This window comes from Natator depressus, chromosome 9, assembly GCF_965152275.1.
Source record: "Natator depressus isolate rNatDep1 chromosome 9, rNatDep2.hap1, whole genome shotgun sequence".
In the NCBI taxonomy this organism is placed as follows: Eukaryota; Metazoa; Chordata; order Testudines; family Cheloniidae; genus Natator; species Natator depressus.
In genome coordinates, this window is record NC_134242.1 from 53,868,415 (window position 1) to 53,895,012 (window position 26,598).

Here is a 26,598-nt window from a genome sequence, read left to right on the forward strand (position 1 = left end):
CTGGGAGGATGTCTTTGATAATGTCAGACAGACAGCGGAGCAGTGCCCATTCCATGAGCTTGCTGGTAGTTGAGAGGAGAGAGATGGGGTGGTAGCTGTCTGCATCCTCTTGGAGTTTCCCAGGCTTCAGTAGGGCAACCACTGTTGCCTGTCACCAGCTTGTTGGCACTTCTCCAGTTCTATGCACGGCAGTAAAAAGCACCACCAGCCATTCCTGTCCCCGTCTCCCCAGGTTCTTGAGAAACTCCAGAGGAATGCCATCAACCCCTGCAGCTTTCCAGCTTTTGGGTTCCGACAAGAATGATTAAAGGATTAGAAAACATGTCTTATAGAGATTGAGCACTCCAAGTCTATCTATTTAGCTTAACAAAGAGAAGGTTAAGGGTCGACTTCATTACAATCTATAAGTATCTACACAGGGAACAAATATTTAATAATGGGCTCTTCAAGGAAACAGAGAAAGGTCTAATATGATCCAGTGGCTGGAAGCTGAAGCTCGACAAATTCAGACTGGGAATAAGGTATAAATTTTTAACAGGGAGGATAATTAACCACTGGAACAATTTACCAAAGGTTGTGGTGGATTCTCCATCACTGGCACTTTTAAAATCAAGATTGGATGTTTCTTCTACACGATATCCTCTAGGAATTATTTGGGGGATGTTCTATGGCCTGTGTTATATGAGAAGTATGTAGATGATCACAATGTTTGCTTCTGGCCTTGGAATCTCTGAATCTTCTCCTTTAAAGCCCATCTGCAGTACTCATCGCTTTACTGCACCATGCCAAATCTGACCTTGATGAGAGCTGCTCCATTGCTGGTATCTGATTAGAAGGGAACTAAGCAACTAACACACAAGAAAAGCGAAACTGCATCAAAATGCCAGGGCTAACTCCTGTAAATCGTGCTCCTATCTGAAAAGCTGACCCTCCCTTCGCTAGATCCCCCCCTCTTCCCCAGTCTGTTACAGCTTTTTGTTTTGCCATTTGTTTCACAGACGGAAGCTCCTGGAGGCAGGAGCTTTGTCACTCTATTGGGCTGTAAAACGCCATGCACACCATGACATCATATGCCAGAGAGCAAGTATTGGCCTCATTCACAAGTTGAGGAAAATGAAGCACTTAGAGGTTAAGGCAACATTTGCAAAGCTGAGTAAACAAAGTAAATCAGCCTAGCTTCATCATTAGGGACCTAAATAAGTAGCCTGATTAGCATGGTTTGAGGTGGCAAACTCAGGGTATGGCCACCCTGGGATGCCTGCAGCATGAGTAGTCCTAGCCGAGCGAGCTTTAACCTGGCTGTCCTGAGCAGCAGCAGCAGGGCAGCAACAGTAGCACAGGTGGCAGGCTGGCTTGTACAAACCAGACCAGAGCCCTGGGGAGCCACTCCAGCAGCTAGCCAATGCGGCCACATGCGCAAGTACCACAGCTTCTCGGCTAGCCATGCCCACACGGTCTTGAGCCAAGCTAGCTCACTACAGTGCTGCAGTCAGACCTCGGACTGCAGGCTAGCCAGACCTCAGCCACAGCGTTCAAACCTGAGGGACATGCCCATGGCCATACATTGTCTGTGGCAGAGCTGCGACTGATGCTGAGGCAGTCCTAGTTCCTTCTCCTCTAATCCTTCCTTGGGCCTATGCCTGCCCTTATGGCCAAAGTTCACTTCATTTGACAACAAGCTGGGGAATTTTACATAGCAGAACTATCCCGCTGATGAGGGCATGACAGAGACTAGCCCCAAGCATGACAGATAGAAAGGGTGTTTTCACAGTTACTATACAAATGAGCCATGGCGAGTTGCAGCTGAACTTTTCTGCAGGCTTTCTGATGCAATGGTACAGAGGCCACAACTGGGCATGTCTATTCTAGCTGGTAATGAATGAGCAGCACAGATCATTTTCTGTAACATCTAGTTTTCTTGCCATTGGGTCGCTGGGTCTCATGCCACATGGCACCTTGTGGTGTCATTTACACCTGTGCAGCAGGGGTGTAATATTGCTACCCCGGTGACTGGTAGGAGCATTTTGCAGTGGTGCATACTACTGCACAGAGCTCAAGGCACTGCTGAATCAGGCTCACTGTATCTTAGAGCAATCACACATCAGGATGTTTCTCTCTTATTTAAAAGTGAGTCCCCTTTAAGTAAAAGTGCACAATGTTTTGTGATTACTTGTAAAAATGTACAGTATTCCTGCACATCTGCACTGTAATATATGGGTAACAGATCCTTCTAGGGTATTAAACCATACATTGGTCTTGAGCCTGACTGCAAGCATTTGATTACACAAGCAAACCTTATTATGCGTGTTCTAGTCCCGTTGACTTCTGTAGGATATGTGAATATGGGTCTGCAGCTTGGGCCTTTGACGTTTTCACTGATGAAGGTGTGGGTCAGCTCCTCAGCTGGTGTCAGGCAGCATATCTGCACTCATGGCAGGGGAGCTGTGCTTGCTTACAGCAGCTAAGGATCTGGCCCACTATCAGTCTGAATACAAATAATTAGGCATCCTTCATGCCACCCTGTAGCGAGTTCCATCCCACACTTTTAGCTCCTGAGTGCTGTGGAGTTGGAGCTTTAGGAGGTGACACAGCTCCTCCCCCTCTTTTTCTTATCCAAGTGGTGCTTCGGGTCTGGTGATGTGCCTTTCAGGGGGATGTTCTGAATCACGTCATACAGTGTGAACAAGCTGAAGGAGATCTGCTCGTAGGGGGACCTCGTCCCATTTTCATACAGGCAAGCAAAGGCTATGGCTGGGATCCCAGTGGCTGAGAACTCAGAGAAGGGCAGTTCAATGTAGGCCAGATCTGAGTAGGCGCTGGGGCCTTCATAAATGACCCAGGGCTCTGTCCAGCTATCTGCATCACTGGGGAATGTACTGAGATAGACACCCATGTTGACCCGAGACCTGGAGCTTGTTGGGTGGGCATAGAGCACCCATGTTGGGGTTTGGAAGAGGACAATGGATTTGGAAGCAGCTCCTGGTTCAGGCTGCCCCGTACCTCCACATGACACAGTTGAGGACATGGAATCATGGATCTCGTGATGGCTGCTGGAAGGACAGGGCTCTTTTGACCCTGCTGGCTGTTGGTGACCCTGCAGCTGGCTGCCCAAAGACATGGCTGCTGGGTTTTCAACAGCCATGTCACAGAGAGGGAGATAACAGTGTCTAGTGGTTTTTCTAGACAGCAGTGGGCAGTCTGGGCCATTGATAGACCAAGGCGTGCTCCACTGTGAATGGGGGCTGCTCGGGGCATAGAAGAGAGGGGCTGGGAAGCCAATGATACTGCCGTGACAGCCATGAGGGGGCTCTACAAGCCGCTGAACAAGCTGCCCCAAGTGGAAAACTGCTCCATCATCTGTGCTCAGCGCTTGCACTCTGAAGCCCAAGGGGCTCCTGGCATTGCAGTAGAGGACATTGCTGCCATCCTCCTCATCCACAGACACCATCTGACATTCCACGGTGGGAAGGTTGGGGATGAACTCGCCGAAGCGCCATCTCTGGCCGTGGTCATCGCTGTAGAAGGTGAAGGAGTGAGGGGTTGTCTTGCAGAGCTTCCCAAAGCACTCCTTGCAGTCGATGTGGTAAGTGTAGGCTGGAACCAGCAGTCGTCCCGACTTGAGCTGAATTCCATGGCCAGGGCCTAGAGCAAAAGTGGCCCAATCTGTGCAGAAAAGAAAAGACCAATGTGGGGAACCTTCCCTTCTACCCTCTCCATCTTCTCCCCCTAACTGTCTTTCCCTTAGAAGCGCACTTAGTGCCAGAACCAGGGGCTGAGCCTTTGAGTCTGATGTCCCCAGCACAGCATGTGGAAGAACGAGCATCCCTTATGCACCCCTTCATTGTGCCTCTACCCTGAGCTCCAGAGACCACTTTTCCGGGGAAAAGGGTAGTTCTGTCTTCAGCCTCATTCACTCCTCAGCCTCTCTGCCAAGATGCCATCAATGGTGCTAGTTATGAGAAGCCCTGCTGTTCACTAACACCTGAGCTGAGAGCCAGGAACGTCATTGAGCCCTGTGTTGTCATGTCAGCCCACCGAGCATGAAGTACAGAGCCTAAGGCGAGCAAGGCTTCCCCAGCAGCAACTGAGGGGAGGCGCAAGCCCAGCTGATCAGCCTCTTTCCTCTAAATATCTTGACCATGGCAACAACTGATCAAAAGAGAGAGAACCTTGCAAATACTGACAGGTTTCAGAGTAACAGCCGTGTTAGTCTGTATTTGCAAGAAGAAAAAAGAAAAGGAGTACTTGTGGCACCTTAGAGACTAACCAGTTTATTTGAGCATGAGCTTTCGTGAGCTACAGCTCACTTCATCGGATGCATAGCATATTGTGGAAACTGCAGAAGACATTATATACACACAGAGTGTGTATATAATGTCTTCTGCAGTTTCCACAATATGCTATGCATCCGATGAAGTGAGCTGTAGCTCACGAAAGCTCATGCTCAAATAAACTGGTTAGTCTCTAAGGTGCCACAAGTACTCCTTTTCTTTTTTCTTCTTGCAAATACTGACTCCCTCCCATGCTCCGCCTCCTCACCTTCTCTCCTGACCCTGGTGGTTCTGCTCCTTTCCTGCTGTCCCTATTCCCTTGGGCCTGGCCATTTACCAACGCTGGGCAAGCAAAACTCCAGGCTGAAGGAAGTGTGCTTCCTCCTCACTGACTCCCACACACAGCTTCCTAGGAAGCCAGGAGAGAGCACTTTGTCCCAGCCCCCTCTGAACCCCTTTGTTCTCCCCTGCCTACCTCTTGGGATCTTTACCTGTGATGGACCTGCCAATGACCTGCTGTGTCAGATCTGTAACCTTGCTCCAGCTCAGCCCCTGGTCGGAACTGGACACGTAGCACAGGCGGGCGACGTTCTGGCCTGTGATGATCTGATAGGCCTCAGGAGTCTTGCCCAGCACAGCAGTGAAGAAGAGGAAGACGATGCCTGTGAATTCATCATAGACAGGACAGGGGTTCATGGACCGATGGTGCTTCAAGGTCGCAGTCTCGAGTGCTCTCATGTCTTCCCACTAGCAGGAGAGGGCAAGATGGGGTTACAGGCTCTCACTGACTGAGTGCCCCAAGGGTTGGTCCTTGGGCCGGTTTTGTTCAATATCTTCACTAATGATCTGGAGGATAGTGTGGATTGCACTCTCAGCAAGTTTGCAGATGACACTAAACTGGGAGGAGAGGTAGATACGCTGGAGGGTAGGTGTAGGATACAGAGGACCCTAGACAAATTAGAGGATTGGGCCAAAAGAAATCTGATGAGGTTCAACAAGGACAAGTGCAGAGTCCTGCACTTAGGACGGAAGAATCCCATGCACCGCTACAGGCTAGGGACCGAATGGCTAGGCAGCAGTTCTGCAGAAAAGGATCTAGGGGTTACAGTGGACGAGAAGCTGGATATGAGTCAACAGTGTGCCCTTGTTGCCAAGAAGACCAATGGCATTTTGGGATGTATAAGTAGGGGCATTGCCAGCAGATCGAGGGACGTGATCGTTCCCCTCTATTCGACATTAGTGAGGCCTCATCTGGAGTACTGTGTCCAGTTTTGGGCCCCACACTACAAGAAGGATGTGGAAAAATTGGAAAGAGTCCAGCGGAGGGCAACAAAAATGATTAGGCGGCTGGAACACATGACTTATGAGGAGAGGCTGAGGGAACTGGGATTGTTTAGTCCACGGTAGAGAAGAATGAGGGGGGATTTGATAGCTGCTTTCAACTACCTGAAAGGGGGTTCCAAAGAGGATGGGTCTAGGCTGTTCTCAGTGGTAGCAGATGACAGAACAAGGAGTAATGGTCTCAAGTTGCAGTGGGGGAGGTTTAGGTTGGATATTAGGAAAAACTTTTTCACTAGGAGGGTGGAATGTGTTACCTAGGGAGGTGGTGGAATCTCCTTCTTTAGAGGTTTTCAAGATCAGGCTTGACAAAGCTCTGGCTGGGATGATTTGATTGGGGAATGGTTCTGCTTTGAGCAGGGGGTTGGACTAGATGACCTCCTGAGGTCCCTTCCAACCCTGATATTCTATGATTCTATAACTCTCACCCATCTTTTCTCCTGAACTGTGGCCTTTGTCTGTTCCCTCACAAACCAGGTCACCTCAGCCATTGTCCCACGCTGACTCCATAGCTCTGCCCAGTCACCATCCTCTTTTCAGTTGCTCTCCCTGCTGGAGCTGGAGGGGTTGCTGCCTTTATGAAAATGGGAGTTCTGCACACCTCACAGCAACTTGCACAACAGACAGGAATATTGGGCCTGCTCCTTGGGTCACATCATGCCCAAGGCAGGACCCATGGGTGGGAACAAGATGAAGTCATGTCATCTTTATCCCTCCTTCCCCATTTTAAAGCCCCACAGAGAAAAGCCTCAGGGCTGCTGTAAGCTATATCATGTTACACAGGGTTGTCTGTCCCAGCCACACACCCCATTGGTCCCCTGTCATGCCCCACACCAGTGGGGTGGGAAAGGGTGATGCAGAGCCAGCCGTGGGGACCCCCGCAGATCTGGCCCTAACTATTTTGTTGTTTCAGGCAGCTGCCTAATTAGTTGATTTAACAGCATCAGCTTTCCCCCTCACCTCCACGTAGTTCCTGTAGAAGGTTCCTCGTCTCAGCACCAGCAGGTTGGCATGGGCATCATCAATGCTCAACCTCTCCTCAGCAAAGGCCAACAGCTTTGCCATGCAGGGGATGTAGAGCAGAGCTGGGACACGGTAAGTCACTCCACTCGGCTCCCTCTCGAACAGCACAGTGCGAGCTGGGAAATGGCGCGATCCCATCACTGCTGCAGCCAGGGACAGAAAACACATAAACCCCCAACAGATGAGGCATAACAAAGGGGAAAATACTGATCCAGTTACCTGTGTCTGTATTCCTCCCCGCCCCCCCCCCACACACACACTCCTGTGGTCCGCTTCAGCAGTGCCCTCTCAGGTCTCCAGTCATCGCCGGTCTCTGGGTTGGGACCCATGTCCCACTCCCTCCTGACCAGAGGTTTTAAGGCTGCCTTAGACTGGAATAGCCCAAGCAAGCCACCTGCCTAACTACTGGCACCTGTGCATTGCTGTTTCTCCGAAGGCTGTGAACAGTTTATTGTCAGCAGTCATACACAGCTCTTTCTAAGCAAGCACGTTTATTCTTCAGGTAAAAGCATTACAGAGAAAACATGTAAAAAACAATGAACAGATTTAAAAGACACTAAACATACCAGAGTCACCCCTTAGTCTTATAAGCCCCTAGCAGGCCAAAGTCTTGTCCCACCCTTCTGCCATATCCAGTGTAGCTGCTTGTCAAGGCCACAGGGCACGTCCAGACAATGACCTTGCTGATGTCAGCCAGGAACTCCAGGGAAGAACCTTGGCCATCCTTGTGTTCTATTCATTTGGCCCAGCCTGGAACAGTCAAGGCCCCGATATGGAACCCAGGGAGTGTGAGGTTCCAGTAGTGTATGCATGGGTCAAAACATTATCTATAGTCTCCACTGAACAATTTACATCTCTTTTTTAAAGATCATTTGTATTAAGTTTTCAAGTGAACTAAAAGAGCTGCCACAACCCCCTGGACCAATCCCTGTTAAATTCAAAATCAGTGTGTGGTTTGTGATGCAGTGCAGAGACTGCTGGGAGTGTAGCACAACACATGTGTGGACACCTTGAAGCTATTGAGCATAAGACAGGGCTAGAACCACAAAGGCACTGCGGTGTTGCAATGCTCAGTATGGCTACTCTTCGTTCCTAGCTCCCCTGCTGCACAGCGGACTCCTCAGGCCCCAGGTAGGCCACCAGGCTCCCAATATAATGCATGGGGTGAGCTTGGTGGCTAACACAGGGATTATCAGAAACCAGCATGCTGAGCAAGGAGCTAGGAGTGAAATGCAGAGGAAAAGGGCAAGGCTTAAGGCCCAGATCCACAAAGGTTCTCAGGTGTCTAACTCCCATTGATCTGGGCCTCTAGGCAGCTGCCTGAAACCTAGATTCAAATCCCAGCTCTGACTGACTTGGAGCACGGTTTCCAGTGCAGGTCTCCCACCTCCCTGATGCATGCCCTAACGATCAGGTTATGGGGTATTCAGGAGGGGCCTCTCTCTTGGAGAAGCTATTTCAGTTTATATGAGTAGATATTCACTGGAGCGGGACTTGAGCCTGACTTTCCCTCATCCCATCTGAGTGCTTCAGTCACTGGAGTACAATGGAATAGCTTCAGCAGGAGAAATTCCTGTCACAGTTTAGGGCAACTGCATCTGTATTCTGGCTCCATGGTCCACCAAGGACACCTACTAGGTTCCTCAGCCTTCACCTCTCTTGCATAGAGACCCGCACCTCTCCCCTCCTGACCGAGTTTTTTCCAGGTTGCACAATTCCCTGCCTATCCTGTGATATCCTGAGCAAGCCAGATGGCCTAAACAGCCCAGTGTTTGCACGTTGCTTTCTCTCTGAAGGCTGTGAACAGCTGTAATTGCCAGCAGCTATAAGTTACCACACATCCCAGTATAAGCAAGCACCTTTATTCTTATGGTGAAAGCATTACAGAGAAAACATTAAAAACAACAAAAACTTACATGCAGGCTAAAAACCTTACCACCAGTACCCCACAACTCCAACTTCGGTCTTTGGTGTGTGTCAGTCCTTCAAAATCCACAACTGGGTTTTCCCTGTCGTTACAAGTTCATGACTGTCTCCGATTCAAAATCAGAACAACCATGAATAGTTTAGTCTTTCCTTTATACAGCTTGGGCCTTTGATCCTGGCCTCAGGTAACAGGTGATCAGCAGACAAAGGCCCACTCTGTAGCTTCAAAAGCCTGGCTTTGTGCATAACCAGAGGGAATCTGCCTTCATTTCCCCCTAGATATTCCCCAGGAAAACCACATAACATACTTTGTTCCAAGAGGACATAGTTATCTGGCACGTAGTTCAGTATAGTCCTTTGAGCCCCCAGGTCTCACGTCTGTGATGTCTCCCACCTCGAAAGGTTACATACAATCCCAACCCACAATAATACATAAACCCTTCATTTAATACAATGGACCCCAAAGATACTTAATTCAAGAAGGTCTCCCAAGGATGTGGCAGGAGGTTGCCATGTCTGTCACAATTCCCACCTCCCATGCACCTGGGAAACTTGTGATCAAGTCCCTGCTCCAAGTCAGGCAGAGCAGGAAAATGAATCTAGGTCTTTCACCTCCCAGGTGAGTTCCCTGGCCATTGGGAACTCATGAATATGCCCACTCCTGTCCTGTGATGCCCAATGAAATGTTAGCTGTGAGGTAGAGGCAGGACTCAGGTGGTTTTGCATATGCCCATGAGCAAAACTTAGCTGGCAGCTGAGCTGGGGTTTTTCAGAATGTCAGTGGCAGCTAACTGTTGGACTTAGGCACCTTAGTTATATTGTAGATCTGATTAAATATGATTCGATTTAGATTAAATGTCAGGGAAAACTTCCTAACTGTAAGAACAGTAGGACAATGGAACAGACTCCTAGGGAGGTTGTGGAAGCTCCTTCACTGGAGTTTTTCAAAAGGAGACTGGATAGCCACCTGTCTTGGATGGTTTAGAAACAACAAATCCTGCATCTTGGCAGGGAGTTAAACTAGATGATCCTTGCGGTCCCTTCTAACCCTATGGTTCTATGCTCTAGTTCACAGTACGTAACCAACCGCAGCATGCAACAGCAGACAAATATTGATAATCTGGAGAACCTGCAAATAATTTAAAGGGCTAAACAGCACAAATACAAACTTGTGAACAGATTCTGTGTGGATGTGTGTATTCTTCACAAGGTAATAAATCCTTCAGAACTACCCTCTGTCAAATACATTAAATATCAGTTCTGAGAGATATTGACATGGCTGAACTGGGTTGACTCCAAGGATTAGCTGCATATCTTTGACACATGTAAACAAAGCTATCCTTCAGATGAATCATCTTTTGGTTCATGTTTAAAGGTGGTGCACTCTCTATAACACATTGGGAACAGAAAAAGAGGTACTTTCCCAGAGTATGTTCTTTGACCACCCAAAAAAACACATTGGTAGTCCATTGCTGGTGATGATGACAATGATGATGCAATTCTCATCTATGGCCATGCATATGGATTTGTCAAGGGCAAGTCATGCCTGACCAACCTGATTGCCTTCTATGATGAGATAACTGGCTCTGTGGATATGGGGAAAGTGGTGGATGTGATATACCTTGACTTTAGCAAAGCTTTTGATACGGTCTCCCACAGTATTCTTGCCAACAAGTTAAAGTAAGGATTGGATAAATGGACTATAAGGTGGATAGAAAGCTGGCTAGATTGTCGGGCTCAACAGGTAGTGATCAACGGCTCAATGGCTAGTTGGCAGCCGGTATCAAGAGGAGTGCCCCAGGGGTCGGTTCTGGGACCAGTTTTGTTCAACATCTTCATTACTGATCTGGATGATGGGATGGATTGCACCCTCAGCAAGTTCATAGATGACACTAAGATGGGGGAAGAGGTAGATACACTGGAGGATAGGGATAGGGTCCAGAGTGACCTAGACAAATTGGAGGATTGGGCCAAAAGAAATCTGATGAAGTTCATCTAATCAATCCTGAAACACTTACACGAGAGTAAAGTGATCAGGAACAGTCAGCATGGATTCACCAAGGGAAGGTCATGCCTGACTAATCTAATCGCCTTCTATGATGAGATTACTGATTCTGTGGATGAAGGGAAAGCAGTGGATATATTGTTTCTTGACTTTAGCAAAGCTTTTCACACGGTCTCCCACAGTATTCTTGTCAGCAAGTTAAAGAAGTATGGGCTGGATGAATGCACTATAAGGTGGGTAGAAAGTTGGCTAGATTGTCGGGCTCAACGGGTAGTGATCAATGGCTCCATGTCTAGTTGGCAACCGGTGTCAAGTGGAGTGCCCCAGGGGTCAGTCCTGGGACCGGTTTTGTTCAATATCTTCATAAATGATCTGGAGGATGGTGTGGATTGCACTCTCAGCAAATTTGCGGATGACACTAAACTGGGAGGAGTGGTAGATACGTTGGAGGGCAGAGATAGGATACAGAGGGACCTAGACAAATTGGAGGATTGGGCCAAAAGAAACCTGATGAGGTTCAATAAGGATAAGTGCAGGGTCCTGCACTTAGGACGGAAGAACCCAATGCACAGCTACAGACTAGGGACCAAATGGCTAGGCAGCAGTTCTGCGGAAAAGGACCTAGGGGTTACAGTGGACGAGAAGCTGGATATGAGTCAGCAGTGTGCCCTTGTTGCCAAGAAGGCCAATGGCATTTTGGGATGTATAAGTAGGGGCATAGCGAGCAGATCGAGGGACGTGATCGTTCCCCTCTATTCGACATTGGTGAGGCCTCATCTGGAGTACTGTGTCCAGTTTTGGGCCCCACACTACAAGAAGGATGTGGATAAATTGGAGAGAGTCCAGCGGAGGGCAACAAAAATGATTAGGGGTCTGGAACACATGACTTATGAGGAGAGGCTGAGGGAACTGGGATTGTTTAGTCTGCAGAAGAGAAGAATGAGGGGGGATTTGATAGCTGCTTTCAACTACCTGAGAGGTGGTTCCAAAGAGGATGGTTCTAGACTATTCTCAGTGGTAGCTGATGACAGAACAAGGAGTAATGGTCTCAAGTTGCAGTGGGGGAGGTTTAGGTTGGATATTAGGAAAAACTTTTTCACTAGGAGGGTGGTGAAACACTGGAATGCGTTACCTAGGGAGGTGGTAGAATCTCCTTCCTTAGAAGTTTTTAAGGTCAGGCTTGACAAAGCCCTGGCTGGGATGATTTAGTTGGGGATTGGTCCTGCTTTGAGCAGGGGGTTGGACTAAATGACCTCCTGAGGTCCCTTCCAACCCTGATATTCTATGATTCTAAGGACAAGTGCAGAGTCCTGCACTTAGAACAAATGAATCCCAAGCACTGCTACAGGCTAGGGACCAACTGACTAAGAGGCAGTTCTGCAGAAAAGGGCCTGGGGATTACAGTGGATGAGAAGCTTGATATGAGTCAACAGTGTGCTCTTGTTGCCAAGAAGACTAATGGCATATTGGGCTGCATGAATAAGAGCATTGCCAGCAGATTGAGGGAAGTGATTATTCCCCTCTATTCGGCACTGGTGAGGCCACATCTGGAGTACTGCATTCAGTTTTGGGCCCCCCACTACAGAAAGGATGTGGACAAATTGGAGAGAGTCCAGCAGAGGGAACAAAATTAATTAGGGGTCTGGGGCACATGACGTATGAGGAGAGACTGAGAGAACAGAGGTTATTTAGTCTGTAGAAGAGAAGAGTGAGGCGGGATTTGGTTGCAGCCTTCAACTACCTGAAGGGGGGGTTCCAAAGAGGTTGGAGCTCAGCTGTTCTCAGTGGTGGCAGATGGCAGAACAAAGAGCAATGGTCTCAAGTTGCAGTAGGGGTGGTCTAGGTTGGATATTACAAAAAACTATTTCACTAGGAGGGTGGTGAAGGAATGGAATGGGTTACCTAGGGAGGTGGTGGCATCTATTCAGGGGACACCATCATAGGGCCTAATCACATCAGCCACACTATCAGAGGCTCGTTCACCTGTGCATCTACCAATGTGAGATATGCCATCATGTGCCAGCAATGCCCCTCTGCCATGTACATTGGCCAAACTGGACAGTCTCTAAGTAAAAGAATAAATGGACACAAATCAGACGTCAAGAATTATAACATTCAAAAACCAGTCGGAGAACACTTCAATCTCTTTGGTCACTCGATTACAGACCTAAAAGTGGCAATTCTTCAACAAAAAAACTTCAAAAACACACTCCAACGAGAGACTTTTGGACGTCGTTGCAGAACCTCACGCTGCCATCCGGCTTAGGCACTGAAACCACTGGACTTGACCATTGTCTATGAGATTCTTCAATGACTCCTAAGGCCAGCATTTTCCTGACCTATGTCCTGATCTCCTCTCTTTTGGCCTCCGGGATCTGGTATGGCTTGACGTTCACCTTCACTCCAGGCCCTGTGAGGATGTGATGGTGAACCTCAGTAGTCCTGCCTGGCTTTTCTGAGAACACATCCTGGTTGCGTTTAATCAGGCTGATCACTTCAGATCGTTGCTCCGGAGTCAGCTCCGGGGATATTCCCACTTGGTCAGGCTGGTTGCTTTTAGGGGATGGTGCCCCTAGTGCAACCACATGCACTTCTCTATCCTGCCATGGTTTCAGCAGGTTTATATAGAAAATCTGCTCCAGCTTCCGGCGACCCGGCTGTTGGACCTTATAGTCGACTTCTCCTATGGCTTCTATTATCTCATATGGCCCCTGCCACCTGGCCAGGAGCTTGCTCTCTGCCGTGGGTATGAGCACCATTACCCGGTCTCCCACCTGGAACTTCTGGGTCGTTGCTTGGCGATTGTAGTATGTCCGTTGGGCCCCTTGGGCCTTCTCCAGGTGTTCATGCACAACGGGGGGTGACTTGGGCTATCCTGTCTTTCATTTGCAATACATGTTCAATGATGTTTCTCCTGGTGTTCAGCTGTTCTTCCCAGCCCTCTTTGGCCATGTCCAATATGCCCCTGGGGTGGCGACCATATAACAGCTCGAATGGGGAGAATCCAGTGGAAGCTTGAGGAACCTCCCATACAGGAAACGGCAAGTAAGGCAGCAGGGCATCCCAGTCTTTCCCGTCGTGACTAACCACTTTCCGTAGCATGTTCTTCAATGTTCTATTGACGCGTTGGACAAGACCATCAGTCTGGGGATGATAGACTGACGTCCTGAGGGTCCATATATGGAGCACTGCACATAGGTCCTTCATTAACTTAGACACAAAGGGGGTCCCTTGGTCCGTCAGGATCTCTTTAGGTATCCCTACTCTGGAAAAAATCCAGACTAATTCTTTGACTATGGTCTTGGACATGGTGTTCCGTAGGGGTATGGCCTCGGGATATCGGGTGGCATAATCTAGCACAACCAGAATGTACTGATGACCCCGGGCTGACTTCTCCAGTGGCCCTACTAGATCCATAGCTATTCGCTCAAATGGGATTTCAATAATTGGTAGAGGGACCAAAGGGGCCCTTAGGTGTGGTCGGGGCCCATGTAACTGACATTCTGGACAGGAGGTACAATATCGCCAGACAGCCGCATAAATGCCGGGCCAAAAAAACCTCTGCAGAATCCGATCAAGGGTCTTATCTACCCCTAGATGGCCCTCAAACAGATGGCTGTGGGCCAGATCTATCATGCCCCTCTGATGCTTCTGTGGGACCAAGAGTTGTTCTACAACTTGCTCTTGGACCTGGACTACTCTGTATAGCAGATCACCCTTAATCACATAATATGGCCCTGGGCCCTTGACTCTCCCCTCCACGGGGACCCCATTTACCTCGACTACTTCTTTACGAATATTGCTGTATATTGGATCATTGGCCTGATCCTGACCAAAATTCCCGAGTTAGGTCCCCATTTGTCCAAACTCAGGGGGATCTACCTCTGTCTCCCCCTTGGGGAAAACCCCTGGGGAACAAGGTCCGGCTATTGGGTCATTGATCTCCTGCCCCACCCCGCTGTCTGTTGAGCCACCTCTTTCCCCTACAAGTGTAGATTTCTGGTATTGGGTCAAGATCCTCATTCCCCTCCTTTTGTCCGCCCTCCATTCCCTCCAAGTCTTCCGGGGCTTTCCTGGTGAGGAGAACAAATCCTGGCCAAATTCGTGGAAGGCCGGGTGGGGGTTATTTATCTGGGCCACCCCCTGTGTCCCGGGGTCATTATTTTCTTCTACCTTCTCCCCAGGGAATAGGCTATCAAACCCCGGGAAGTCTCGTCCGATAAGGACTGGGTAGGGGAGTTTCGGAACTACTCCCACCGTCACCTTAGTGGGGTTTCCGAGAACTTCTATTTTTACGGGGATGGTCAGGTAGTAACTGACATCCCCATGCACACATGATATTCCTGAGCATTTGGCCCGGGATAGTTGGTCCTCCCCGACCAGCTTTCCCGAGACCAGCGTGATTGCACTTCCCGAGTCTACTAACACAGTGGTCTCTATACCATTCATCTTAACGGGTCTAATGTATCTATGAGGGACCATCGCAATCCCTACTAGACTTATTAGATCACATGGTCCCCCTATATCTCCCAGTTCGCATTGCATGGGCTCTTCTAGATTTGGGCATTGGGCAGCGATATGCCCCAATTTGCCACATGCATAACATTGGTACCCTGCTCGGGGCAGCCCCTGATTTTTCAGGCTACTGGGCTTTATCCCCTGAGCCTTTCTCCCCCCAGCCTCAAGTCTCTCGGGGACCTCTGGCTGCTCTTCGGCCTCCTTCCTCCCCTCCACAGTCCGGCCTGGTATTAGGGCAAACCGGGGCCTCGGCGCAGAGACTTGTCTCCGATGCTGGAGCCTTCCTTCCTCGGTGATCCACAAAAGTTCTTGGGCTGCTAGGTGTTTCTCTACAAGGGCAACCAGTTCATCATAGGAGGAGGGATCGTTTTGGCGGACCCACCCCCGTATGTCTGGCGGCAACCCCCTCATGTACCTGTCCAACATGAGGATTTCCACTATCTTCTCCGGCCCATGGGTCTCGGGGCAGAGCCACTTCCGGGCGAGGTTGATTAAATCAAATAGCTGGGACCTTGGCGGTTTGCTGTCCCAGTATTTCCACTCATGGAAGCGCTGGGCCCGTATGGCTGACATCACAACTGATCTTGCCAGGATTTCTGCCTTCAGCTGGGGGTAATCCATAGCTGTCTCTGAGGTCATGTTGAAATAGGCCGTCTGGGGCTGCCCACACAGAAATGGAGCCAGGATACCTGCCCACTAGTCTTGAGGCCAGGCCTCCCGCAGTGCCGTCCTCTCGAAGGCGAGGAGATATGCCTCTATATCATCGGCCGTAGTCATCTTCTGTAAATAGTTGCTTGCCCGCAGCGGCCGGATCCCCTGGGGCCCGTGCGTCAGCGTCGTCAGGGCTTTTAACTGGTTCACTACTTCATTCAGGGTGGCTCGATCTTGGGCCGCCTGGTTCATCAGTAATTGATTTGTCTCCTGTTGGACGCGTACTGACTCTTGCTGGGCAAGCATCTGCACCCTGGTAGCCTCTTGTTGGGCCGCAGTGGCCTGTAACAATGCCTTCACTACATCCTCCATTTTTTTTTTTTTTTGTGATTTACCCTGCCCTGAGATGGCTTGCCACAGAGCCTACTCACTCACCACACCCCACTTCTGACACCACGTGTGGCAAAATACCTTGTTCGCCTCAGTAGGCTCAGTCCTTTTTAGCCTTGGAAACTCAGGTTTGGGGCAAGGTGAATCCTTATAGGTGGAACAGGGTCCTGCTACTCCTCTTCTCAGTCAGTCCCTTGTGCTTATTTTCCTTCCCTCCTGGGGAGCAAGCGAGCGCAGCCTCCCCACTGGGAAGGTTTGGTGTCTTGCTGCAAACAGCCTACTGGCAGCTTCCCTGCTCCTCTCACTCCTTCGCTCTCCCCCTCCCACCACCCAGGGGAGGGTTTAAAAAGGTCCCAAGTAGTTGGAGTCAGCTGAACCTAATTGGCTCCCTAGCAACTCCTTTTCCAGCTGAACCTTATTGCCCTGTGGCTCTCTCTCCTCAGTGGATAGGGAGGGGCCTTTTAAACCCCTGGGACTAATTACTACCTCCCTTTTGTAACTGTTTGTCCTGGGTTTACCACACAGTGTGTATGGTAACACCCATTGTTTCATGTTCTCTGTGTGTATAAATCTCCCCACTGTATTTTCCACTGCATGCATCTGATGAAGTGAGCTGTAGCTCACGAAAGCTTATGCTCAAATAAATTTGTTAGTCTCTAAGTCCTCCTTTTCTTTTTGTGGATACAGACTAACACAGCTGCTACTCTGAAACCTCCTTGTCTTTGATGAGGGTTAAGCCATCTGCTGACTTCAGGGAAGCTGTGCCAGATTTAGATGGTCCGTAGACTGCTTTGAGAGAGTCAAAGAACATCTTTGTATTGTTTGTATCTGCGTAATACTGAACTTCTGCAGCTTTCCTCTCTCACCACTTACCCGGCATTCTCCTCCGTTCAGACAGGGCCTCTCTCTGTAGTACTTAAACCTATCTTTCTTTGAGATGGAAATGAGATCATTTTGCCATTCAACAAATGCTTTTTGCTTGTCACTTAGGAGTTTGAAAATGTCCTCATTGTTGTCATTGAACCTGGAGTACCCTTTTCTTTGGCCCCAGCACTGATTTATCTGTGTCAAAAATCACATCTTTCAATAGGTTCCATTTTTCTTTTGGGTTGCCGGTGATTGGTGGGCATGAAAAAATTTTGTCATCAAGTAACTGCTGAAACTGCACCTGATAGTCGATGTGCTTGAGCTTTACTCTGTTGAAGGCTGTTCTGTTGAGCTTGGGGCGCTTGCGCTGTGAAGGGACTATATACAGGTTGAGCACTGCTCTTACCTATCTGTGGTATGTCCAGCATCCTGTGTCACGCACAGCTCTGGTAATTCTGACATTGCAGATGTCTCATTGGCAGGTGACAACATAGATGATCAGATGCCATTGTTTGGACTGCGGGCGCATCCATGTCATTTTATGTTTATCATTTTGCCTAAAGGTGCTGTTAGTGATGAGCAGTCTGTGTTCTGCACATTTACCCAAGAGGAGGAGTCTATTGCTGTTCATCTTTCCCATTCCATGTCATCCTCTCACACCTCTCCAGCCACTGCTGTCTCTACCAACCTTAGCATTGAAGTCTCCCAGCAGGATGAGCTGCTTGTATGCAGGGGTTGATCTGAGGACGGAGTCCAGGTCAGAGAAGAACTGCTCCTTGCTTTCCTCTGTGCTGGTCAGTGTAGGCGCATAGGCACTGATGACAGTAACATGCATAAAGGATTCAGGGGGAATCAAAATTTCATGAGCTGTTCATTCAGGCCAACAGGGAAATCAGGAAGTTGTTTCAGGAAAGATGTTCTTACTGCAAATCCAGCTCCATGGATCCTGTCTTCATCCTCTACTTTTCCTTTCCAGAAGAAAGTGTAATCGCCTCCTAGCTCACTGATGGAACCACCTCCAGCCAATCTAGTCTCACTCAGTGCTGCAATATCAATATTGTAGCAGGCGAGTTCTCTGGAGACAAGAGCTGTTCTTCTCTCAGGCCTTCATGCATCACCTTCGTCCATAAGGGTGTGGACATTCCATGCTCCTAGAATGAGTTGTTTCTTCTTTATTGTTTTTCAACTGCTGTAGGATGACTGCTGGACAGCCGTGGTAGTCTGGCCAGATGTTATGGGGCAGGCAATGTATAGGGCACCTTTTCTAGCCTCTTCCCTTAAAAAGGGAGAACAGTGCTATCCTAAAAAGGGTTGCTCAGTTGCCTAGGATGCTGCTGAACTTCTCCACTGCCCCAGGGATGGAGCTGAACAGCCACTCGTCCCAAGGATGCCTACATGCAGGATTGTGGCTATGACTGCCAGTGGTCATCTCCACCTGTCGCTTTGCCACACCCCCATCGCCGCAGGACTTGGATTGATGATATGATGATGATGAGCTTTGATAAGATGCTGTTAATAGGATGAGATTTGCAAGAAAACCTGTGTGGGAAACTTTTAAATGAGAAAGCCGTTGCACAGGGGCAGTCCCACTCTCTCAGCTGTGGAAACTAGATTCCAGTGGCACAAAGGGTTGTTACAGCTAGGGACTTCCTTCTCTGCAGCGGATGGCCAGGACATTGTCAGTGCCTTGTCATGCTCTCTGCGCCTCCCACAGCACAGTGCTGAACTGCCTACATGTTCATTGAATCAAAAATTGATTTCCTCCACCCAGTCCACCGGAGAACATACCCAGAGAACATACTCTGTTACAATAGGACCTGGAGGAAAAAAAAACACTTCCAAAGCAAAAACTAACACGCTTCCAGTGGCTCATCACAATGATTTCCGATGATCTTTGAAAGTGGCTCACTGAAAAGTCAGGCCTGTCAGAAAACTGCAGCGCATGTGATCTAAAGTTGCCCAGTCACCATATCTAGTTCCAAACTAGAGAGAAAGGCACACGATAGCATTCCCAGGGTGGGGTGTGGAATCTCTGACTTTTATTGCATTTCTTTTAGTCTGGTATTGGAGGGAATGTCTAGAATCAACTTAGAAAAGCTGCCAGCAAGAGCTCCATTTCGGTCTTTGGAAGAAAGGGCAGGAAAAGTTACTATGATAAATCTGGCTTTTGATGTCCTCTTCACTCCAGGATCTAAATGTTATTTGTAACTCAGTATGATCTAAGGCCTATTTAAGACAATGGTCTTTGCCTCTGGCTTTTAGAAAGGCTTGGGATAAAAACACCATCCTCAACCCGAACCTACAAATGGTGTTTTGCTCCTGGAGTAAAGAAGGCATCCAAAGCAATAAAGGTCGGTGATTTTGTGTCCCACGTTTCTCCCCGATTTAATATGAAATGTGGATGTACAAAGTATGCTCCCAAACAGATCAGCAAGACAGACACGGTGCAATTCAAAAGCACATAGTAAATTCCTGTCTGGGATTTCTTTGGGTCTGCCAAACATGAACTACATCAGCTAGTTATTTAAATTCCATTTTTGGCTCTAGCCCTTATTGCTCCATGACAGAGATCCCATCCCTCTCTTACACCAAGCTACATTTTGTTCACAAACGTGTTTCATTTGGGGCACTTACTCCTGGGGTAATTCTGTGCCACAATGCAAGTGCAGAATTAATGTCCCCTGCAGATTTTACTCTTTTCTTGCAGAAAAATTAATTCACTTGCCCCTCTGGGGCAGGGTCAGTATGTGTGTGGGGGGTACGTGTCTGGTTTGGGCATCGGGAGCAGCCAGGGGAGACATAAATCACTGCCTTGGGAGGTGGGGCTGCACTCTCTCTGTTCCTCTCACTCACTATCATGGTGTACCTAGAGACGGGGAGGGTCAGGACTGGGGCCACCCCAACCAGGGGCTCCTACCGTGTGCCAGGCTCCAGCTGCTTGTCCCAGTTGGGCTGGTGGGGGGAGACAGGACTTCCTCTTCCCCTGCACGGGCTGCTCCCATGGTGGGGGCTGGGTCAGAACCACCTCTGAGAACCTCCCCTGGCTGTAGAAAGCTACACACACACACCCCATTTCCTGCCGCCATCCCTCCCTAGCCGTGGGGGGAGAGGTCACTGTACAGGGAGCTGCCTCCCCGTCCACCCAACCCTTGTGCATCCAGACCCTCCTCCTCACCCAGACTCCCCCACCAAGCCCCACCCTCTTGCATCCAGACCCCCACTTTTGCACCCAGACCACCCCCCTGCTGAGCCCCCTGCACTCAACCCCCCCCCCCACTGAGCCCCAACTCCCTTGCACCTGGACCCCCACCCCACTGATTCCCAACCAGCTGCACCCAGACCCCCACCCCTCCAAGCCCAACTCCCCAGCACCCAGACTCCCCGCTCAGACACCCAGACCCCCCTGCTGAGCCTCATCCCTCCACACAGACCCTGCCCCCCCACTGAGCCCCAACCACCTTCACCTGAACCCCCACAGAGTCCCATTCTCCCTGCACTCAGAATGCCTCAACAAATCCCTGTGCATCCACATCCACCACATACCCAGACCCCCCACCAAGCCACTCACTCCCAGAGTGTCCCACACAGAACCCTCTCACCCCAGACCTGTACCTCCCCCACACTAAGCCCCCCCTCACATTTGGCTCCTGCCAGGCTGAGCCTGCCTGTCCCACACCTTGATTGGAGCAGGGCTGGGTGTGCATAGAAGACTCTGTCCCTCTTGCTCACTGAGGAGCCATCTGCTAATATGCCTAGTAAGGAATCTATTTATCAAAAACCATTTCCTGACTTTTTGTCTGTATTGTTACAGACACACTTACTGACAAAAAGAAAAGGAGGACTTGTGGCACCTTAGAGACTAACCAATTTATTTGAGCATGAGCTTTCGTGAGCTACAGCTCAATTCGTCGGATGCATCTGTAGCTCACGAAAGCTCATGCTCAAATAAATTGGTTAGTCTCTAAGGTGCCACAAGTCCTCCTTTTCTTTTTGCAAATACAGACTAACACGGCTGTTACTCTGAAACTTACTGACAGGTATTTTGAAATAAATTACCAAAAGTATTGAAAACGGTGTGATTATTTTGCGTTAATTTGGCAAATAAAATATGCAGAATTTTAAAATATTGTGCACAGAATGTTTAATTTTTTGGTGCAGACTTCCCACAGGAGGAGGCACTACAGAGATGAAGGGAAATACTGACAGGGATTCTTGATTAAGTGTTCTATACTCTACTCCTTATTGTAAGTCACTGATGTCAATGGAGCTATAAGTGACTTACATCTGGTGAGCATCTGGCTCATTCTCTCTGCATTCAGTATATTGGACTGTTTAGATGGTCACAGGAGACTTAGGTTTTTTTCTTTGTTTACTCTCCTTTAACTGTATCTGTTTCTGCTTTGACTACTGGCTATCTCATTGCATTAATTATACATTTCAGTTAACCAGGAAAAAAAATACTAGATAATGCCCATACGTGAACTGATTCAGAGTGCTCTGACCTGGGGCTCCTGTAGGAAGGGAACTAGTGATAGCAGGCAGGAAATGTCCTGTTGTGACCTATGGAATGGAAAGCTAAAGGTGGAAATTAGTGGTTTGCTAGTAGAATCTGCTACTGAGGAAATATGTCTTTGACCAGCAGTTTCCCTGCAACAGGGAGCTGCAACAGCCAGGGAAACACGTTTCATCTAGTGCTTAGAACCAATCTATCAGGCGCTCACTAAAGGAGTAGTGGAACCTGGAAAAATGAAGTAACTCACCTAATCCCCCTCTCAGTTTGGCGTGTTCTCGTTCCTCCCCAAAGCTAGAACTGACAGATCAGAGCACACTTCCAGCCTTGTTCTCCTGAGTGCTGGTTGTGAACTGGTTTAAATGTTATCATCATAGCAAGTCTTCCGATCTCCTGGTTTTTCTAGGATGCATTTCATCCATTGTGTTCTCTCTTTAGACCCATCACTCCAGCCTCCCTCTCCCCTGCCTGGCCCCCTGTGGCTCACTCACATGGCTTGCTGACAGCAGAGATCTTCAGTGATCAGGAAAAAACCCCTGAGACAGCAACGCTTGGCTCAAACAGCAAAATGAGACCAACAAAGGCCTCATTGTCAGAGAGCAGTGAAATAGTGATCAGCAGTGACCCATGTTCAGGTCCCCACGGTCATCCATTTGCAGCTTATTTATTAGGGAGGGCCTGGGAACGGAGGAGATTCTCAGGGACATGCATAATGCCTAATGAATAATGCCTCCCTACCACAAAGCTCTGGGCTTCCCTGTGAGATATCCACAGGCAAAAACTATCACTCAACATGTTATAAAAATGTGGGGGCAAGACACCTGGTGCCTTACATGTCTGGAGACACAGGGTCCGATTCTACGTTCACACTGGCTTTACAACTGTGTCCCTCCACTGACCTCAGAGGCGCTACTCCTGATTTACACTGGTATGAAATGAGAATCAGACCCACAGATTTGAGTTTCCTTAGGAAACAGTTTGGTGTAAAGCAAGATAAATTGTCTCCTAGTTCCCATTTGTGCCCATTATAAGTCCATCACACAATTTGGATCAAGCATCTGTTTGAGGGGCCAAGGCCTGGAATAACTAGGGGAAAGGGATCAGAGGGACAGCTCAAGGATCTATCAATAGAAAAATGAACATGATGGGGGTGTTTCCGGACAGGGATAAAGGCTCGTTAACAAAGCTGTGTGTGGAAGCTTGCACAGTGCCTGCCTCCATTATGTCTGGCTCCATCTGGTGCTCTTAGCCTCTGACTCGTAAGCACTGAAATCCACCCAACCTTTGATTTAAAAGCATGCATTTCTGAATACCTTTGTGGCTGGAGAAAAGCTAAATAGCAGTTCAGGATTAGCTGGGATTCAGGATATCAGTTTGGGATACCAATCCACCATAGCATTGCAAGAACTGTCATGGTGCTGAGTTATATAGTTATTATGTAAAAAGTTGCTCATGTACCACATTTATATGGATTGTGCCCCTACGCGCACTGGTTTCCAAGAAGGCTGCATGGATAACTCACTTGCACCATGGCCCCATCTTTCTGCTTATGAGACCTGTTCCTAAAGCAGTAACCCAAATGCAGTGTGATATGTCAAAGCCAGAAATTTGAAGTGAAAGGTGCTAGAGTGGTAGCAGGGCAGGAGTTCCAGACTGATCTGTGCTCCATGGCATTGTCTAATTCATGGAGGTGCAGCATCTATCAGCATTCAAGTAGTGCTGCTACCTATTACCCCATCTACGACTCCTCCAGGTTCTCCAAAGACTTCTCTGAAAAACAAGCCTCTCTCAGCAGTCTACATGGCTGTCTGATGCCAGAGGTGTCTTTGGTTAAATGGGGATGATTAGAGCAGTAGGGGCTACAGCCAGTTAGGACAGGAGATTTAGTACCAACAAGTGGAAAGTGCCACTCCGAGAGAGGAAGTGAACAGCAGGTGCAGCATGGGGGACATACCAGTAGCAAGGCTCAGGAAGCCAATTGCAGTGCATAGTAACAGTTTTATGGAATTTACCAAGAGCAGTGCTACATGTTAACATAAGAACTGCCATGGTGGGTCAGACCAATGGTTCATCTAGCCCACTCTCCTGTCTTCCCACAATGACTAGGGTCAGATGCTTCAGAGGGAATGAACATATCAGAGAAAGTATCAAGTGATCCATTCCTTTTCATCTAGCCCCGCCATCTGGCAGTCAGAAGTTCAGGGATATCCAGAGCATGGGATTGCATCAATAGCCATTGATGGACCTTGTGACGGGTTCCCCCCAGGGTGCATCCTGGAACTGGGGTACCACTGAGCCTTCTGACCCACCAGCCTGGGCTCCCTCTCACACTGTGCTGCTGTGACAAGTTGAAAAGCCCTCCAAGCTTGCACTTTCACCAGCATTCACACAGGTAGAGACACACGCAGCTGCAGTTACATGCAGGCTCTCTAACCACCAGCCTCCCAGTTTAGGACCCCAGAGCAGTACCATCCTGCCTTGGTCAAATCTGGCCTGTATATGGGTTTAACACCCAGTCCACCATTCCCTCAATGTGAAGAGGACCATGCACACTTGTGGTAACCAAGCTGAGATTTTCCCCAGAAATCTTAGTCAAACACACACTGGTTTGGATTAAAGCATAAAATACATTTATTAACTACAAAAGATAGATTTTAAGTGATTATCAGTGATAGCAAACAGATGAAAGCAGATTACCTAGTAAATAAACAAAGCCACAAACTGAGTTTACCATACTAGATAGGTAGGATATGAATTAGCAAATTCTCACCCTGAGCGATAAGCAGGCTGGTTGAGTCTTAAGGCACAAGCTGCCTTTGCTTTGCAGCTTGGGTTTCCCGGGTTTTCATACACAGGCTAGAAATTCATTTAGCCGCGGACCATCACTTCCCCCAGTCTAGTCTTTGTTCTTCAGGTGTTTCCAGGTGTGTTGTTGTAGGGAGAGTGAGGTACCATCATGATGTCATTTCCTCCTTTTATATCTTCTTCCAAATTGCTGGAAAGCTCTTTTGCTGTGACCTGGGTCAAACAGTTCCCATTGTGTAGTACTATCTTTGAGAGGTTTCTATTGTACACAGCTCCTGGGGTAATCCTTGTGTTTGTGTGCATTTCCTCAATAAGCCATTAACATTGTTTGGCCTTTTTACTGTTGTACCTGAAAGGCTTCTTGTGGGTGTTTCCAACCTCTAAACATGTTTCATTAACACATGCATAGCCAAACTTCATCACTTCACGTATGACGGCAGCACATAAAACCCAATGAGCTATTAATGTCTATCTGATCAAGACTTTTAGAATGATACCTCACAAGGGATACTTTGTGCAAAACATAGCCTAATTATATGACAGTGGTGAATATTGGGGTACCAGGGTGTCACAGACCTATCCCCCATGAACTTCTCATTCTTTTTTGAGCCCAGTTATATGTTTGACCTTCACAACATTCCCTGTGAGTTTCACAGGTTGACTGTGCATTGTGTGAAGAAGTACTTCCTTTTGTTTGTTTTAAACATGCTGCCTATTAATTTCATTGGATGACCTAAGGTTCTTGTGTTACATGAAGGAATAAATAACACTTCCTTATTCACTTTTTCCACACCAGTCATGATAGACCTTAATCATATCCCCCTTTAGTTGTCTCTTTTCCAAGCTGAACAGTCCCAGTCTTTTTGGTCTCTCCTCATATGGAATTGTTCCAGACCCCCAATTATTTTTGTTGCCCTTCTCTGTACTTCTTCCAATTCTAACACATGTTTTCTGAGATGAAGCAACCAGAACTGCATGCAGTATTCACAATGTGGACATACCATGAATTTATATAGTAGTTGTAGCCAGACAGCCAGCCCCCCCCCTCAGACCAGCATTGCTGGAAACACACGGGAGCCAAAACACCAGGGCACTCCAGCACAGCCTTTGAAGCTGAGAGAAGCACAGGTGTGCTGCGACAATGTGCCTCTGGGAACGTATACAACAATTGGGCTCACAGCAGGCAGAGGCGCTGTGACAGACATGGCTCTTAGCCCCTACTAAAACAGCATGATGCACACACACCAACATCCTAGGTGGGAAAATATTTACCCTAATAAAAGGAATGTCCAGTAGTTGACACTTATTGTTTCTCTCCCTTGCAAGTGTGAACTACTCTTGCGAGAGCTGGCGTCACCCCGACAGACCAGCCCCAATTTAGCATAGAAAGGAGAAAGAGAATAAAGGAGTACAGAGGTATAAGTAGGGGACCTACAGCACCATGATTTTTGAGTGCTTTTCACTATCTATCTGCTGGTCAGATAAGTGACAGCCTCCCAAGGCTTCTGCAGCTAAGAGGGTCCCTAAGCCTTGTCCCTTATTCGTCTTTCCGCGGAATTGAGTGACCGATCCTGGCTTGGCACCGCTGGAATCGAGAGATGCAAGGAGGGTAAGAAGCACCCACACCTGATCTCCTATCTTTAGTGTACACATATTTTGAAATAGAGCTCTATACTTTGTTTTCTTTCTTTGGGATTGTAGCTTCAGTTTTGTAACTTGTTTGTGTGTGTAACATCTCTACACTTAAATAAGTAGACACTAGCAATTTTGTAACCACATGATTAGAATCTAGTTTAATAAATTTTGGTAACCATTTATGCATAAGCCTGACTTGTTTCTCTGGTTTACTGTAAAGCAGCCAACACAATTAAAAGAACCTCAGCCGTTTTGGCTATAAAGCCTGGCCATTAGGTGAGAGTACTAAGAGCCTAGCGTTGAGTTGTGCCGCCTCCACGGGGCAAACTCTTGGGGCACCTGTCAGTCAATCCTGACTGCCCGCTGCGAAGGAGCTCTGAGCTCTAGCAGTTAAAGTCACGGGTGTGGAGAGGCTCTTAGTGCTGCCATTGGGGCACCTGTCAGTCAGTGTTGACTGCCCGCTGCGAAGGAGCTCTGAGCTCTAGCAGTTAAAGTCACGGGTGGTTAGGACCTTGGGGCATCCGTCAGCCTAGCCCGGGCTGCCCGCCGCGAAGGGACAGTGCGTCCTAGCGGTTAAAGTCACGGATGGTATAAACGGGCATAGCTGGCACCTCACCAAACATCCCTGGCCATCGGCTAACAGTAGTATTATGATATTT

General features: G+C 48.4%; 2 protein-coding genes across 2 annotated transcripts in view; one reads left to right on the forward strand and one right to left on the reverse strand.

The window, feature by feature from the left end:
* Nucleotides 1–26,598, forward strand: part of UBXN7 (UBX domain protein 7) — a 157,569-nt gene that overhangs the window by 117,367 nt on the left and 13,604 nt on the right. The gene's annotated exons all lie outside the window — the stretch shown is intronic.
* On the reverse strand, nt 2,576–21,816 carry NEU4 (neuraminidase 4). The gene is made up of 4 exons (XM_074963191.1): nt 21,750–21,816; nt 6,570–6,772; nt 4,763–5,018; nt 2,576–3,663 (listed from the first exon to the last, which is right to left on the reverse strand). Exons 2-4 carry the CDS (start codon nt 6,768–6,770, stop codon nt 2,576–2,578), a joined length of 1,545 nt encoding a protein of 514 aa, XP_074819292.1. The 5' UTR covers nt 6,771–6,772; nt 21,750–21,816.